At 40.5% G+C, this 16,412-nt stretch overlaps 1 protein-coding gene across 1 annotated transcript in view; it reads left to right on the forward strand.

Moving 5' to 3' along the window:
- The window catches only part of VAT1L (vesicle amine transport 1 like), a 76,114-nt gene that overhangs the window by 23,523 nt on the left and 36,179 nt on the right, over window positions 1–16,412 (forward strand). Inside the window, exons 4-7 of the mRNA XM_067540117.1 lie at window positions 3,695–3,837; window positions 10,193–10,296; window positions 11,401–11,456; window positions 13,810–14,004. Of these exons, the coding sequence (XP_067396218.1) occupies window positions 3,695–3,837; window positions 10,193–10,296; window positions 11,401–11,456; window positions 13,810–14,004 (498 nt within the window). The remainder of the gene's footprint in view (window positions 1–3,694; window positions 3,838–10,192; window positions 10,297–11,400; window positions 11,457–13,809; window positions 14,005–16,412) is intronic.

Consider the following 16,412-nt stretch of genomic DNA (forward strand, 5'->3'; position numbering starts at 1 on the left):
TCAGTGGGAGCCCTACATGCAGAGGCCTTACAAATCTGGGTGGTTAATTTGTTTTACCTCCCTCTCCTCATCTTGCTTGTGAATAATTAATTAATTAATAATAATTAATAATAAAAAAGTTTAGTGAATGCTCCACAGAGATGTGCCTGCTTATTTGTCTGAACCATCTGAGGGAAGTGAATACCTATCGAATTCTTTCCCCCGCTGCTTCCCTGCCTTCTGTAAATCCACATGCTCAACTTTACAGAGTGCATTTACCCAAAACTTGACCCAGCTGATTAGAAATACTTACAAACATCACACCTAACCTGGGTAGAGACTGTACTGAAACCAGGCAAAAGCTGGTATTGGTATGAAAGTTTTGCGGAGCTCTGCTTCTGGCCTGTTGATTCTGCTTTCAGTGGAGAACGGTAATTCAATTTCACGGAGGATTTCAGGACGTCAACATTTTGGTTTTGCTCCCATTGAAAATGAACAAACCAAAATTGAAAATTTCTCTGTGAAACAGAAATCTGAAAACAGTTGTTTTGAAAACTGGAAATATCTCATTTCGATAACTTCAGAATAATTTCTGCCCAGTGGGATGAAAGGGAGCCATGAGTCTGGATGCCTCAAGAACCAGAGCGGAGTGGGGAGCCTCTAAGCCTGGGAGCCATCACTTTCAGCTTCCCTTTCAGCCATCACTTTCAGCTTCCCTTTCCTATTGTGACCATAGCAAGATGCAGGTACATTAGACTGGATAATGCATTTTGAATGGCTACCACTGTGACTTCCACACTAGTGCTACAAAACCCTGATACAGCAGCACCAAACTACTATAGTTGTGTATCAAGATCAAACATTTGCAACACATAATTCTGGGTCTTTTTTTTTTTTTTAAATAGGCATAGCAGAACTTTCCCTGTAGAAGATGACACATGGCATACGAGTAGCACAAGCCACCTCCAAACATTTTCAGAATTTTTAAAGGAAGATATACAGATTTTAATGCCATGCTCTCAGACCATACTTAATAAAATCAATGCTCTCCAGAACCCACGGGCTATGCCTGCCCCATAGGAGAAAAGATGCCAAATACAAGTAACAAAGAGTGTGCTAATCAAGTTTTGTGTTGGATATGGTATCTATTTTTGTGTTGCATGTGACAAAATTTATGTTCCAAAGCATTAGGGGCAAAGAGTATTGTCAATATTACTTATAGTGTTTCTATGGAAGGCCTAATAAGGGTAATCATATAGACGGTGAAAGCTCACTCATTAGAGACAAAACCTAGTTAGGGAAACAGTTATGTAAAATCTCCATGCTGAAGCACATGGATAGAAGCATGTATTTTGCATTGTACTTTAGGGTCACATAACACAGTTTGTCAAAGAAGATTGATCCCATTGTTGTCAGTCCTCCTTGAAACTGGAAATGGTGGAACTGAAAAGGTTTGCTTGCGGCCTTAGTAGGAAGAATATCTATATGTAAATGGTGAATATGAGAATAGCCATACTGGGTCAGACCAATGGTCCATCTAGCCCAGTATCCTGTCTTCTGACAGTGGCCAATGCCAGCTGCTTCAAAGGGAACGAACAGAACAGGGCAATCATCAAGTGATCCATCCCATCATCCAATCCCAGCATCTGGCAGTCAGAGGCTTAGGAACACCCAGAGCATGGAGTTACATCCTTGACCATCTTGGCTAATTGGCATTGATGGTCCTATCCTCAATGAATTTATCTAATTCTTTTTTTTATAATTTTGGCCTTCACAACATCCTCTGGCAATGAATTCCGCAGGTTGACTGTGCATTGAGTGAAGAAGTACTTCCTTTTGTTTGTTTTAAGCCTGCTACCTATTAATTTCACTGGGTGATCCCTGGCTCTTGTGTTATGTGAAGGGCTAAATAACATTTCCTTATTCACTTTCTCCACACCATTCATGATTTTATAGACCTCTGTAATATCACCCCTTAGTCATCTCTTTTCCAAGCTGAAGTCTGTCTTTTTAATCTCTCCTTATATAGAAGCTATTCCTTAATCATTTTTGTTGCCCTTCTCTGTACCTTTTTCCATTTCTAATACATCTTTTTTTAAATGAGGTTACCAGCGCTCCACACAGTATGCAAGGTGTGGGTTTACCATTGATTTATATAGTGACGTTATGATATCTGCTGTCTTATTGTCTATCCCTTTCCTAATGGTTCCTAACTTTGTGTTAGTTTTTTTGACTGCTACTGCACATTGAATGGCTGTTTTCAGAGAACTATCCATGATGAACTATGTGTGTAATAAAGAAAAAGCACACTTTGCCTGTGCTGAAAGCTGTCTGAAAATGGGAAGATTTTTGCGAAAAAGTCAACGTTTTGAAGATTTTGGTTTCGCAGGGCCCATAAGAACCTATTTTCCATAAAGTTTTCTGCAAATTATTCCATAAAACTTTTGTCAGAGGCATGTTCAAAAGTTTTTGTTTACTCAACACCCAGTTTTCAGTAAGAAAATATTTTCTGTAAATGAAATAAATATAATTGTATAAACAACATTGATTTTAAAAAATTGGGTAAAAGTTTCCATTTAAAAAAAAAAGAAATCAGAATATATTGCAAAAGTGATCGATTTCTATAATGCCGACAATTTTTCCTAAAAAAGTTGTTTTTGAAAAAGGGCCAATTTTGGAAGAAAAAAAGATTCACAATTCTGGAAAGCTCTACTGCATCCTCTCCAGCCTTCCTTTCTTTATTAAAGAGATACCATTAACATAAAACCATGTTAATTTTTTTTTTATTCATGACTTAAGTAATTTCAGGTACAACAAGTGCATTTATAATTTCATTTCCTATTCTAATAGTAACTATTTTTCTTTGTTTTGTTGCTATATAAAAAACCCACCCAAATGGAGGAAAATGACTGTACTAGGAAAACAGTGATATTCTGTTTGTTTTTAAGAGCCCAGATCACAAAGGGATTTAGGTGCCTAATTCCCATTGGTTTAAAATTAAAATCAGTGGATGTTAGGAGCCTAAGTAGCTTTGAGAGTCTGGACCTTTAGGGCCCTAAGTTTCATTGACTTTCAGTGAGAATTAAGCTTTTATTCAGCACACCCAATGTAATTTTAAGTATATGAGTAATCTACTACTTACGTGCTTACAGTTACACAAGTTACACGTGTGTTTAAGAGCTTTCAAAGGCTAAAGCAGCACATCATACAGGTGAATGTAAGATCCACTGATCATTGTGGATTTCCCCCATGTATGCTAAAAATCTGGCCTAAGATGCTGACAAAAGCCTATAGTAAATAAATGGGGGGAAATAGAAATATTTTGCTGGTAATCTTTCAGTAATAATCATTTTAGGTGTTACCTGTAACAGCTGCATGTAAATAACTTTCATGCAAAACTATCATTTTAAGTGGATTCTGTACCTTGAATTTGAACATTTTATAATGACTTAATTCACTTCAAAACACCATTGTGAAAGGGATATATGCGGTAATTTTTCCAGTATAATGTATCCCTTGTTAAACTAGTTTTATCCCCAAAGAATGCTTTTTTGGATATGCTTGGGTTTACGTCTGTTTTGCTGTGGGACTATGAAATGTCTGACAAAGATATAAAGAAAGTTTGAAAACTGCTTATGGTATTTTGAGTGAATTGGCAGGCAGAAATCAGGTAACTGACTTTGTCAGTGCAACTGATGTGACAATATGTTTGCAGGGTCAAGCCGTTGCTCAACTCTGCTCAACGATCCCCAGTGTTACTGTTTTTGGAACAGCTTCCTCTTTCAAGCATGAAGCAATCAAAGATTCAGTAACTCACCTGTTCGACAGAAATGCAGACTATGTCCAAGAAGTAAAGAGGTAAGGGTTTTATTTTGATTATCAAGGATTAGTAGTAGCGAACAAATTATTAAGAAACCAGGGCATTAAGCATATCTATGAAAAATTATTAAACAGATTGGTTTGGGAACAATCGCACAATCATCTAATCTAGATTTTTTTCATCTTTCCAAATGGAGATACTGATTTGCTATAATTATGCTTTCATCTTCCTTTACAACCAATACGGGCTTTATTGACCACGTTCACTCTTAGATGCCTGCCACAAGCCAAAGGAATTCAATGAAAGAGAACAAAGAACTTAACTGAGGGAATCTAATCTATTATTTTTCTCTAGGCTGATAATCTTTCACTATTGCAGTTCCCTAAGTCATTTTTCATAGATTTGGTACAATTTATTCGAGATTTTTGGGAATTCTCTGGTGTTGTTCTATCTGTGTAGGTTCTTATACTGTGCAAACTACTAGTACCTTGAATCCAGTGGTATCTGGTTGAATTGTGAATCCTTAGGTTTTATTTGTTTGCTTTAAGGTTAGAGTCATTCTTCCTCCTTAAATCGTCACCGAGGATTAATTTTTTTCATGGATTGTTTCAGGTTTTTGGGTTAGTCTGATTACTCTTGCCTGTTGAGGGACATATTTGGCAAGGAAAATAAAGCAAATCTTGTATAATTCTGGGGAAAATATTTGATTTCAATACTGTTTTCTAATTCTACTTTAAAAATACAGATGATTGTTGTTACGTATTTCTTGAACACACTAATGTACTACATCAGTAGCAACAGAAATTTCTACATCCACATCTATGTTGCACCCCCACTTCACCCTGGTAGTGTGTTGTGTGGGTTCTCCCTAAGGGAGGCTGCACCGAACTATATGCAAAGTCCGCTGCTTACACCACCTTGGGTTGGGATCTGAGAAGATCTCATAAGCTAAGCAGGCTCAGTACATGGATGGAACACCCCCAAACAGATCATAGGCCGCAGGAAGCAGTGGTGGGTATTCAGTAGGTGGCATGCTTCCTCTCTGTCATTGCTGCCCCAGCTTGGTGTTGAGGGTGGGAGCACCAGGGAAGCATATGGAGGAGAGTCTGTTGAAGATCCTGTGGCACTCCTCTTCAAAATCAGGGTGTTTAGTCCCCATGTCCTGACAAAATTCCAATGTGAGTAATTGCACTGTGCCTCCTGCAAGTATTCTCTGCATTGTCAATTGGATACAGTATTTTTGTCCTACATGGGTTGAGTAGTTTCCCTATGTACTGTTAAACCATCCGTGTGGCGGCTGCACTCGGTACGCTAGGGTATGCATGTGCACACTCTGTATTACTCCCTTAAGGCCCTTTTCAGCTCCCATTATCACTGTCCTTGACTTCAGGGGGAGTTGAATCAGGACCATAACAAAGGCCTTTATACATCAGAAGAAAATTTCACTCTACATGGAGTTTCAATATGCAGACGGCAGAGCTGTTGAAAATCAAAATGTCCATCCCAGGGAAAATTCCAGTACTTTTAAATTTTTGGTTTTGTCTCAAGTCAGGAAATGGAAAATGTTGATCTTGCAGAAACTGGATTTTCCATTGAAAAAACACTTTGATGGAAAATTCCTGACCAGTTCTAGAAGATAGATGGCTTGGTTGCCAGGATGCAGTGGCTCTACTTCAAGGCCTGTTTTATAAAAAAAAATCCTGCAGTAATAATGACTGGGATGATCTTTATGATAAAGATATAGTCACTGCCCTGATACATTCTGCAAGGATACATTAAGTAACTTGTGTTTATAAATGAATGCTTATCAAACTGCCTAACTGTAGAGAAAATTATTGTGTGCAGTGTTGTTGTAGCCGTGCTGGTCCCAGAATGTTAGAGAGACAAGGTGGATGAGGTAATCTCTTTACTGGACCAAGGTCTATTTGGTGAAAGATAAGCTTTCGAGCTGCACAGAGCTGAAAGACCTGAAGAAGAGGTCTGTGCAGCTCGAAATATTGTCTCTTTCACCAACAGAAGTTGGTCCAGTTAAAGATATTGCCTCACTGACCTGGAGAAAATTATTGTCCCACTCAAGTCAGCAGTGCCTAGGTCAGTGGTGGCCCAGGAGCCAAAAGTGGCCCCCGAGGTCTTTCAAAGTGGCCTGCCATTCCCCTCCCCCTGGCTGCAGAAGGGAGCTGCTGCCTAAACACCCAGGTGGAGCGCATTGCTGGGGGCTACAAGACCGGTGCAGGCTCCTTGCTGCAGCCAAGGGGATGGGAGATCAGCGCTGTCCTCCCCCTGGCTGTAACAGGAAGCACAGCAAAGCGCTCTGCCTGGGTCCCTAGGTGCTGGGGTCCCTGCTGGAGCCAGAGGGAGGGGAGCACTGATCTCCCACCTCCCTGGCTGCAGAAGGGAGACACTGCCTAGGGACCCAGGTGGAGCGCACGGGGCTACAGGATGCGTGCAGTTTCCCTGCTGCAGCCAGGGGCACAGGAGATCAGCAAGGAAGCAGCCTCCTCGCTGAACTCCTTCCATCTGGCTGGGGGTGGGGGGCTGCTGGCAGAGCAGCCAGAACCCACCCTGCTTGAGGAGGGGCAGGACTCTAAAAATCAGTGCCTTCCGGTTTGGCTTGCACTTAGCAGGCCACCCACCATGACCTACTGTGAGTTAGTTGTAAGTGTAAAATAGTGACTGTAAAAATGAGCAGAGTAGCATCCAAATGTTTACTTTGACCATGTAGCGATTTGTAGTCCTTAACGGTATATACGTCAATACATTTTTCATGATTCGATAGACTGGTGGCCCTTCAGGATTGTAGAAATGATATTTGTGGCCCTTGAGCCAAAAAGGTGGGAACCACTGGCCTAAGTGTTACACTACTAAGAGAAGAAGTGTCATGTTTTGTGGTTATTTGTAATGTGTTTCCAGCAGACGTTTGAGAACTGTCTCCCTCTCTCTCTCTGTTTTCTGAGGAAAATGGAAGATTTTTTATGGGTTATAAAGCTTTCCCTGTTCTCTAACTTTGTCTAATTTCAGTTAGGCAATTGCAAGAGGTATGGTCATCACAAGCTAATAGTTGCTCTGGGGGATTTGCTCTTGTTGCTCCTGTTGACTGCACCTTATGCCTTTGATAGTCCCAAGGGTATAATTATCCTACAATAATGCACCAGGGGTTTGCATAATTGTTTAATTAAAGAGAGCTAGTACAGAATTTACAACTGGTAGGGTTATTTACTTGGTTATGGAGTCAAATAGCGGGTTTAGTCAAACAGGGATCAGGCGTTCACAGGTATAGTTGATGCAGAGAAATGTAAAATCAGACCTTGTTATTGGCTACATCAGAGCTCCCAACACTGTTGGGTTATATTTTACACCTGCAAAGGAGATAGTGTTTTCTTTTGGCTAGTAAATACTGAGCTATATTTAAAAAATGCTCACACACAAGCTTATTTATTGAAATCCTATAAACTTGCAAATCCTCTGCTGCACAAATTGTAGCAAAATTTTGCCCTTGGATTCATGTGGATGGCTCCTATTGACTTCTCTCTGTGCCTGATTTGACTCCATGCAGGGACCTAGTGGATCAAAGCTCAAAAACAGAATTATGTCCATGTACTGACACTTAAAAACGTACTATCTGAGGAGAAGTGAGATAGAAAACGACCCATTTTCCCTTTTTACTTTGCCTGATGAATGCAGAAGCGGCATGTCAAGAAAAGTGAATAGCGAAAATGCCCTCTCTTGCCATGTGACACACATTCACACACAAATCTAGATCTACAAATCCATTTGGTATACAGCAATTTTTGTGTAGGCCCTTCCAAGAGAAGGATCAATTTGGCTATTCAGTCCCTGCCAGGCTGAAGAACATACACTGCTCAAGTCTGTGCAGCAAAGCCCCGTGAACACAAACTCTAGGACTCAGACTCAATATGAATTACCTTTGATGAGGAGGTGAATTATCCTTCGGCAACACTGACAATTCTTTCTTAAACTTGACTGTAGCTAAATGGGATTCTAACATGGCCAGTGGATATAGACTGGGCCATGTTAGAACAACCATTCTTTAGCTAGATAAGGACGTTACGTAAACTAGCATATGACATTAGATCACTGTTTAAAAAACCCCAGCTTCAGCCTAAATTCTTATCCAGGCTAGAGCATGATTTTTATAACCATCTATACTGGCAAGTCAAATTACCTTAGAATCCTGTTAGGCCCAGGTTTAACCACCATCTGAAAACTCTTAAGAGCTGTGTAGACAGGGTCAAAACTGTTGAATCGCAGCCTCTGTGGGGTTTGCTGTATAAAAGTGAGTTAGCACAATGGTCTTCATTGTAGTTTTAATCACTAAGAACTAATTTGTGCCCTTGCGTGAGAAGAACTGCATAGGTGGTAAGAAACTCTCTGTAAGATTCCCCACTGAGTTTCTTTTGGTTGGATTTGCCCTCTTGTTGATTAAAGCAAGGGGTCTGACCCCACCCCCAACACACCTTTGAATCCTCCAAATTAGTGTGGAATCCCCAAGATGCAGTAGAGCACAGGATACTGCAAAGCCATGCATCTAGGCTGCCTCCAAGCCCACTGAGGCACTACCAGACTCGCCCACACATGAGCCTCTGAGTGACTCCATGGTGCCCCTTTAACCACCCTTTAAGTGGTTTTCACAATGAAGAGCAGCCAGCACAGCTCAAGGCCGGATTGTTTACCACAAAGATTCCCCATGGTGATGGGGGCAGAGAATACATATTCTATCAGCCTATGCATGGATACTCAGACCCATGGAGGGGTCTCCACAGGATCTGGGGCTGGAGTAATGGTACCTTGGACATGGCTGTGCCCCCATCCACAGAAAGGAGAAGATCCATGCATGAATGATTCCCTCCATCCACACAGGTCAATAGTATACAATTGGTCTCCGAGTAAAGTTACTGTCTGGCACCAGATCTATCCATCTTTTTCTACCCTAACCTATTTAGGTTCTTACGGCACTTATGAGTGCCTGCCATCATTACCAGAGGTTACAAATTTAGAGTTTGTTTCTGATGTGGAAATTATAGATTTCAAGTTTCCCTCTGAATCTTCATGGAGGATGAATCAGAGTGGATCATGTAGAATGATGTGCTTCCCTGAAGAAATTCACACCTAACAGATGATTTTATAAGCACCAATACATCCCCATGTGTCTGAGTGCAGACTCAGACCTTCGTCACCTACGTAGCATCTTTGCACTGGATTCTCATCTCACACTGGCTTCCCACTGGTGTAACTTCATTGACCTCAGTGAAGTTACTGTTGATTTGCACCAGTGTAAGAAGAGAATTGGGGCTGTTGACTTGAATGACACATGAAGAGGATTGAGCCATATTGTGAGCAAACAGTCCCACAGCACTTCTGCTTTGTGGTTGATACCTTCTATGAAATAGACTAATGCTATTATTATAGTCAGTTGTCCAGATAACTAAAATTCCCGTGATCCAAGCTCAAGTCTTTTACAGGCCTCTCTGATCTGCATAAACTCTTCTTGATTTATCTCCATAACCTCCATATTTTAGATCCTCATCTTTCCCTGTAAAAGAGTAATAGTGATAAATAATGAGTTTTATCTCTCCTCACAATCCACATTCTCTCTGTGCTATAGATTTACAGCGTGTAATTTCCATCTTCTCCTGCTTCTGTCTCTCAGTTGTTCTGGTTACATCACTATTGCTCAGATAGATATACATATTTTATCATCCTGAAATATACTATTCCAGTCAAATCTCAGTTAAGCCAAACTTCACTTTCCTCCATAATTATGTGTACCACCTATAGCATTCTGATTATTCCACAATAATTTTCTTCTGCATTCATTTTTTACAGAGGAAAGAAATAAATAAAAATAGTGTAGCTAACAAGTCATTTACTAAACACTTTCCTTTTTTTTGCTGCAACTCCTTCTCCATCTCATATACATGTGTTTATTTCAGGCCAGATTCTGACATCTTTACTCACATCAAGTATTACAAATAGCCCCATTAACTTCAATGAGATTAATTGTGGAGTAAGTTACTACTTAACATGACTGTGTGTGGCTGGGCTCAGGCATTAGGTCAAGTTGTTCAAAAGTGACTATTGATCTTAGGTGTTTCCATTGTTGCACACCCACGTGGAGACATCTGGTTTTCAGAGGATGAATGCTAAGCCCTTTCAAGAATCAGGTGTTCCTAAAATGGGTCAAGTCGAGCACTTCATAACTGAAGTGCCCAAAATTATTAGTTGCTTTTGCAAATCTTAACCTTAAATAATAAGCTCTAAAGTGCCTTGAAAACTGTGGGTGCTATGTAAACAATCATCCTATAGTAGAGAGGTTAAAAGAAATGAAGTCTTGAGTCCTGTTGCAATGTGAGATTTGCCTTTCTTGTGTCTTAGAATCTCCGCAGAAGGAGTAGATATCGTTCTGGATTGTCTGTGTGGAGAAAATACTGGAAAAGGCCTCAGTCTTCTCAAACCACTTGGGACTTACATTTTATACGGTGAGTAAAAACGTAAAACAATTAAGAGTTTATTTCAAAAATACCAATTTGCCAACCCCTTCTAGCAACATGGAAACACCCTTTAAAACATCCAAACGTCTAAATTCTCACTGGGGAGTATGGAGAGTGTATGTATTTGTCATGTTACACTTTGTCAGTTCACTCATTTCAATCAAGGGTCTCTGTGAAGCTGAACTCTTCATTGGCTACAAATTTAGGAGAAGCTAGTTACTACAAAGCAATTTGTCTTTTCAAAATGTCCGAAGATGGAACTTGCTGTATGGTTCAGATAGTTGAACATCACTTGGCCACATAGAAGGAACAAGTTTGGGGAACGACTTTGGATCTCTTATTCCTCAGGCCACAGGAAGCTAGCAGTTTGGCAGAAGTAACTGTAGTATGATGCGTGGAACTATAGAAAGAGTCAGGAGGGACTTAGTTTGCTTTGACACCACGCAGTGCAAGCTGAATCCAGACTGCTAAATCTTAAGTTTTAGAGTCTCAACACGTACCACTGGCCACTCAGCATATTTAATAATAGAACTTGGCCTGCCTGTCTGCCACATAACTTATTGCTAATGAAACAGTAACAGTGACATTCCCAGCTCTGGAAGAGGAGAGTTAGAGAGACTACATATCTCTGAAGACTGGAAGAGAGGGGAAGTTGATATGGTTATTGCTACCACTCACCTGCTAAACTATAATGGTAGAGAAGAAACTGTAATAGGGAGAAATAGAATTATTGAAGAGATTTGCTACCAAAATACCTAATATTATCTGGTCTGCTTGTTCACGACATCTTTCTGTGAGGCTGAATAGCTGGTTTTTCTAATCTCAGAAATAATAAAAGCTTAGCTGTCATTTAGTATGAACAAATCTTTCTTTTGTTCTTGAAATGTGTAGGCTGCTATCAACTTGACTTCATTTTATCATGGATATACCAATCAAAGGTCTAGCAATCATTAAATCTTATGCAATTTGGAAAAAAAAAAAGTTTTGCCAAAGCACAAATAGAAAAGTGATTTTTTAATCAGATCATTTAATGGCTTAATTTGTTGGCATGTTATGAGGGGTGCCTAAATGTATGTGTTCTTTCTTTTTCAGGCTCCTCTAACATGGTTACTGGGGAAACAAAAAGCTTCTTTAGCTTTGCAAAATCAGTAAGTACAGTACTCCTGTGGCTCTGTTATACTGCACTTATTAGCATTTATCTCCTAAACCCATTATTTTTAGCAGCTTATTTCATCATTACCAACAGCAACCTAATTTCTCTCATTCCATTGTTTACTAACTCCGATATATAACACCACAGCAGTGCAAATGAAGAGTGTTAAACAGAGTGTGTCCTGGCCTGGTGTGGTAAAACATAGTGTTTTTCTTTTGGTATGACAGCTAGACAAGCATCTGCTCTGAATGCAATAAGTATTTGAGCTGCCATAATCTGTGTAAAGTCATTGTATATCTTACATTTATGGTTTAGCTTTTGTCTGTTTTCTGATCTGGTAGAAGCGTGTCATATCCACAATACAACTGTAGTCATAGGGGGTTCTTTCCTTCTCTGAAGAGTCTGTCAGTATAGTGGTGTGAATTCAAGGATGATCAGCTGATGATCCGTCATGTCCAGGTTTACAGAAGAGTCCTAGGAATTAATTTAGCCATGTCTACACTGCAATCATGGAGTGTGATTGCCGCTTGTGTAGACATACCCAAGCTAGCTTTAATCTAGATCACTCAGGCCTGGTCTCCACTGCCGCACTGGGTTGACATGAGATACGCTAGTTACTGATCTCCCATCCCCTGGGCCGCAGCAAGGAGCCCGCACCAGTCTTTTAGTCCCACAGCAACACGCTGCACCTGGGTCCTTAGGCAGCGGCTCCCTTCTTCAGCCAGTGGAAGGGGAGCCGCGGGCCACTTTGAAAGCTCCCGCAGGCCACTTTTGGTCCCTGGGCCACAGGTTGGGAACCACGGCTCTACGGTATTCCATTGTCTCTGTCACTGCCTTGGTTTGTTTTTGAGCCCAAGACAAGGTGAGCTTTCCTATGGCCCCTCCACATTACACATGTAATAAGTCAGGGAGACGGGTCATCACATGGTTTGCAATTGGTAGTGTAACTGCCCTGGTGGAAATTTAAGGTTGAAATTGGCTCCTACTGGTCCCATCTAGCAGCGACTGTAGGTTTTGGAAGAGAACAACAGTTACATTGATCTCAGTTCCTTGAGCTACTGATTCTTCATCTGAAGAGAAGGCAGGAGAACGAGAGACTTGTTGAAGAGTTCTAATACAAACCACTGGGGGGGGCTGGAACTGTGTTTCGTAACCAGATTAAAACCTTGGTACCCAAGCGTGCTGCATATTGTAATGGTCTTGCAACCAGGTGCCTTGGAACTACTGTGATAGATGTACTGAAAGTGTAGGCTAAAACAAAAGCCTTGATCAACATGTCCAGGCCTATGTTAAAAAGCCTTAGACCAGAATGAGCCAATAGCTGCTTTGTAATGGATAGTGGAGGGAATAATGCCACCTCTGGAAGCTGAAAAAGCAATCATGGGGGAATATTTAATAAAAATTTTAAGTAGTATATTGAATCGTTCTACAAATGTAAACTGCTTTTTTACACTCATCTAATTAACACGGAAAATTAAGTTACCAAAAACCATAAGAATTTTTTTCATTAAAAATTTCCCTTGACTAGCATAAAGCAAAATAAAATAATCTCGCTCACAAGACTGCCCTGAGGCTACAGTGAACAAAATAATGTCATTAGAGATCAGACAAGACACACAAACATATCCATGTCCAAGACTTCAGCAGGAGTTAGACAGAGCAGCAAGAGCACCAGTATGGTTTATGTTCCATTTTTGGTGGGTTGGGTTATTAGGAAGGAAGTAAGGTTAAGGGGTTTTACAGAGGGGTTACAGGGCTTCCCTAAAGTACCAAAGGAAGACTGTGGTAGAGCCAGGAATAGAATTCAGGACTTCTAAATCCTTCCCCTTAGCCACAGGACAATTCATCCTACCAATTGTCTACATTTGCCCAACAAAAACTTGCATTTGACCTTCACATGCAAATCAGGTAGCCACGTCTGTCTACCCCATTTTTTGTGCAAACCATGTGGCTAAGATAAGGCAGCTCGGGAAATTTTGGAATTTGGGCACAAAAAACAATTTTATGTCCAATTTCTTCACATCAGACAGTTCCGTTTTCCATGCAGCTATTTCCTCATATTGTGCCTTTCTGCTACTATTGTTCACACTTTTCTTTCATGAATCCTCTCTCCTTCGCCATAACCCTTGAGCTGTAAACAAAACAACAGTGCCTCTGTATTTTTGCTGTGTTTTTTCTTGAAGTGAATGGGCTTTTGATCAAGTGCTGTGTCATGTTTGCAGAGAACCCTTATGCTACACTTATGTATTCTCTCATGGGAGCTATTTGCATACATTGTAGTATTGTGAACCCTTTTGCCTAGGTGTTAGTTTGTTCTTCTAACCATCATGCCATTTGTTCCTCTCCAGTGGTGGCAGGTTGAGAAAGTGAACCCTATCAAGCTGTATGAAGAGAATAAAGTAATTGCTGGATTTTCTCTGCTAAATCTACTTTTCAAACAGGGCCGAGGTGGCCTAATTAAGGGTATAATGGACAAACTCATAACACTGTACAATGAGAAGAAGATCAAGCCTCTGGTTGATTCGTTATGGGCCCTGGAAGAGGTAGGAAAATGGTTCCCCTCCCTTGTTTCTTAAATTAATAAAATAAATAGTTATTTTGAAATATGAAATTAGAGTCAGTAAACTATTTACAGCAATTAATTTATCCAACACATTTTGCTTTTACTTCTGTACATGAATTATTTGCAAAAACCCTTACAGTCTTACATTTCTTTGTTGTTGAGAGTTGTGCACAAATTTATACAATGAATCATTTTTGGTTTGCAGAAGATTTGTTCCTAGTTTGTTGTGAATACCCATAATGTATGCAGTGTTGGATAGTATTCTTTCTTTTTTGTGACTGGGTGAATCGTCTAATTAACCAATGCAGCAAGAGTTGCAGATGCTATAGTTGAATACTACCCAAAATCTGCCTTCAGTGAATAGTCTAATACATTGGACTGAGACTCATTTTTTGCATATATTTGTGCTAGATCACTCAAATGTGTATAGAAAGCGAATGCAGAAGTGTCACTGATCTGGACAGATCAGAATTATCTTCTGATTGGAATGAATATTCAGGGAAATTTTTTTCTATTGTTTGTTCAACTCTGTTTAAAGGAGTGCCATCAATCTTGTCTGCTGCTAATAGAATAGTTACACACCCTTCTTAGCCAAGCCACTGCCTTCTGAAAATTCTGCTGTCCCTAAAATTTAAATAGAAAAGTAACTATAATATTCTTAATGGTCTGAACAGGCATTTGCTATTATTTATTTATAATATAGTAACACCTGGAGATTTAATTCTGGCCTAATGTATAATGTACCAAGTTTGACCCACAGCTAAGATGATTGCTTCCCCCAGCTCTGTTGAATGTGAATTGTAGTCGTATGGTTGCTATTCAAAAGGTATGGGCAGTGTATGTTGGCTGTGATTGAGGGCAGGTCTACACTGCCAACAAAATTCAGCAGTAGTTGACGGGAGTTATGCAAGCTATGCAGAGCAGCTTGCATAACTCCCATTGACTTTGTTACTTCCCTTTAGTGCCCGTCTCCACTGCGCTGCGCCAATGGGAAATGCGTTCCCGTTGACACAGTGCTACACTTTTTTTGGCGGTGGTTTTAATAGATCGACTTCCGGATCGATTGAGCATGTCTTCACTGCCGCTCAATCAATCCAGAAAAATTGATTTGACGGCGGCGAATTTGCCGCCATCGGTGTATACATAGCCAGAGCTGGTATTACTTTGCATCCACAAGAAAGTAGTAATCACCAACCTCCATCAATGTGTGATATCAGTCAAAATCCTGGATGCGTCATAATCAGAGTTCAGAGAGGGCACAGCACAGAGACCGTTCTAGTGGTACTAAAAGACTACCTCCTTAGGCAGTGGACATAGGTAAGATCTTCATGCTCACATTGCTAGATCTCTCTGCAGCCTTCGACTCAGTGTGCCACAAGGTACAGCTAACACACCTACGTGACTTAGCAGGAGTACGTGGCTCAGCACTACAGTGGCTTCAGTTGTTCCTCTCCAGCAGAACTCAGAGTGGTGATGGGTAAATGCTTCTCCTCCTGAAGGGCCTCACCTGCAGAGATCCATACAATCCCTGGTAGAGATAGTAAGAGGCTGTGGTGTTGGAAATAATTTTCCTAATAATTACATTCAAATTTACCATGACTCTATTTCCACACAAATATTCCTTTATTAGTTCAAAGGCCACTTGGTGTTTGTTACATCCAAAACACACGCACAGGCATATACACACACCCATATTCTGTACCCTAGCAACAACAGTTATAACCATTGGCCAAAATACTTACAACCAGATCAAACTCAGGAGACACCTCCCCCCAAGGCATAACTCCACAGCGGTAAGGGAAAGCTCTCACAAAGAACCCCTAGAAAAACCTTGCTTTGTATACACTAGTGAGATCATTGCTGGTTATGGGATCTTAGCTGAGGCCAGGTGAAGCTGTTTAGGGCTGAACCCATCCTCTGCCCCAGTTAAGACACGATTAATGACTGGGCCTCTTTCTTCAAGGTTTCCTTATTTCATTTTGCCATATTTCTCCCTCACTACTGGACTAAGCATTTCTTTATAATATATTAAACAAACCAGTAATTTACTGCATCTGATACCCAATTTTTTAAAATTTTGATGACCCCAACCCAAATCTTAAATTACACTGATATTTCCACGGTCATGACAAGGTTAACCCAATCAATCCTCCTTTCTCATGATTTCATTCTTTTTGATTACGTTCTTTGAGCCTGTTGCTCAGGCTACTCTCCAAACTCAATTTAAAACCGTAGTTCACTCAGACCTAATGTCGGCCTGTACTCCTATACATGGGCTTAGCTGCCAACAGTCTGCTGATGACACTCAACTATATATCTCATTCTCCACTGATGCAACCATCACCACTACTACAATGTCAGAATGCCTACAGGAAATTGGTTCTTGGA

This window comes from Emydura macquarii, unplaced genomic scaffold (genome assembly GCF_026122565.2).
Source record: "Emydura macquarii macquarii isolate MOO-44397 ecotype Brisbane River unplaced genomic scaffold, CSIRO-AGI_Emac_v2 contig_561, whole genome shotgun sequence".
Taxonomy (NCBI): domain Eukaryota; kingdom Metazoa; phylum Chordata; order Testudines; family Chelidae; genus Emydura; species Emydura macquarii.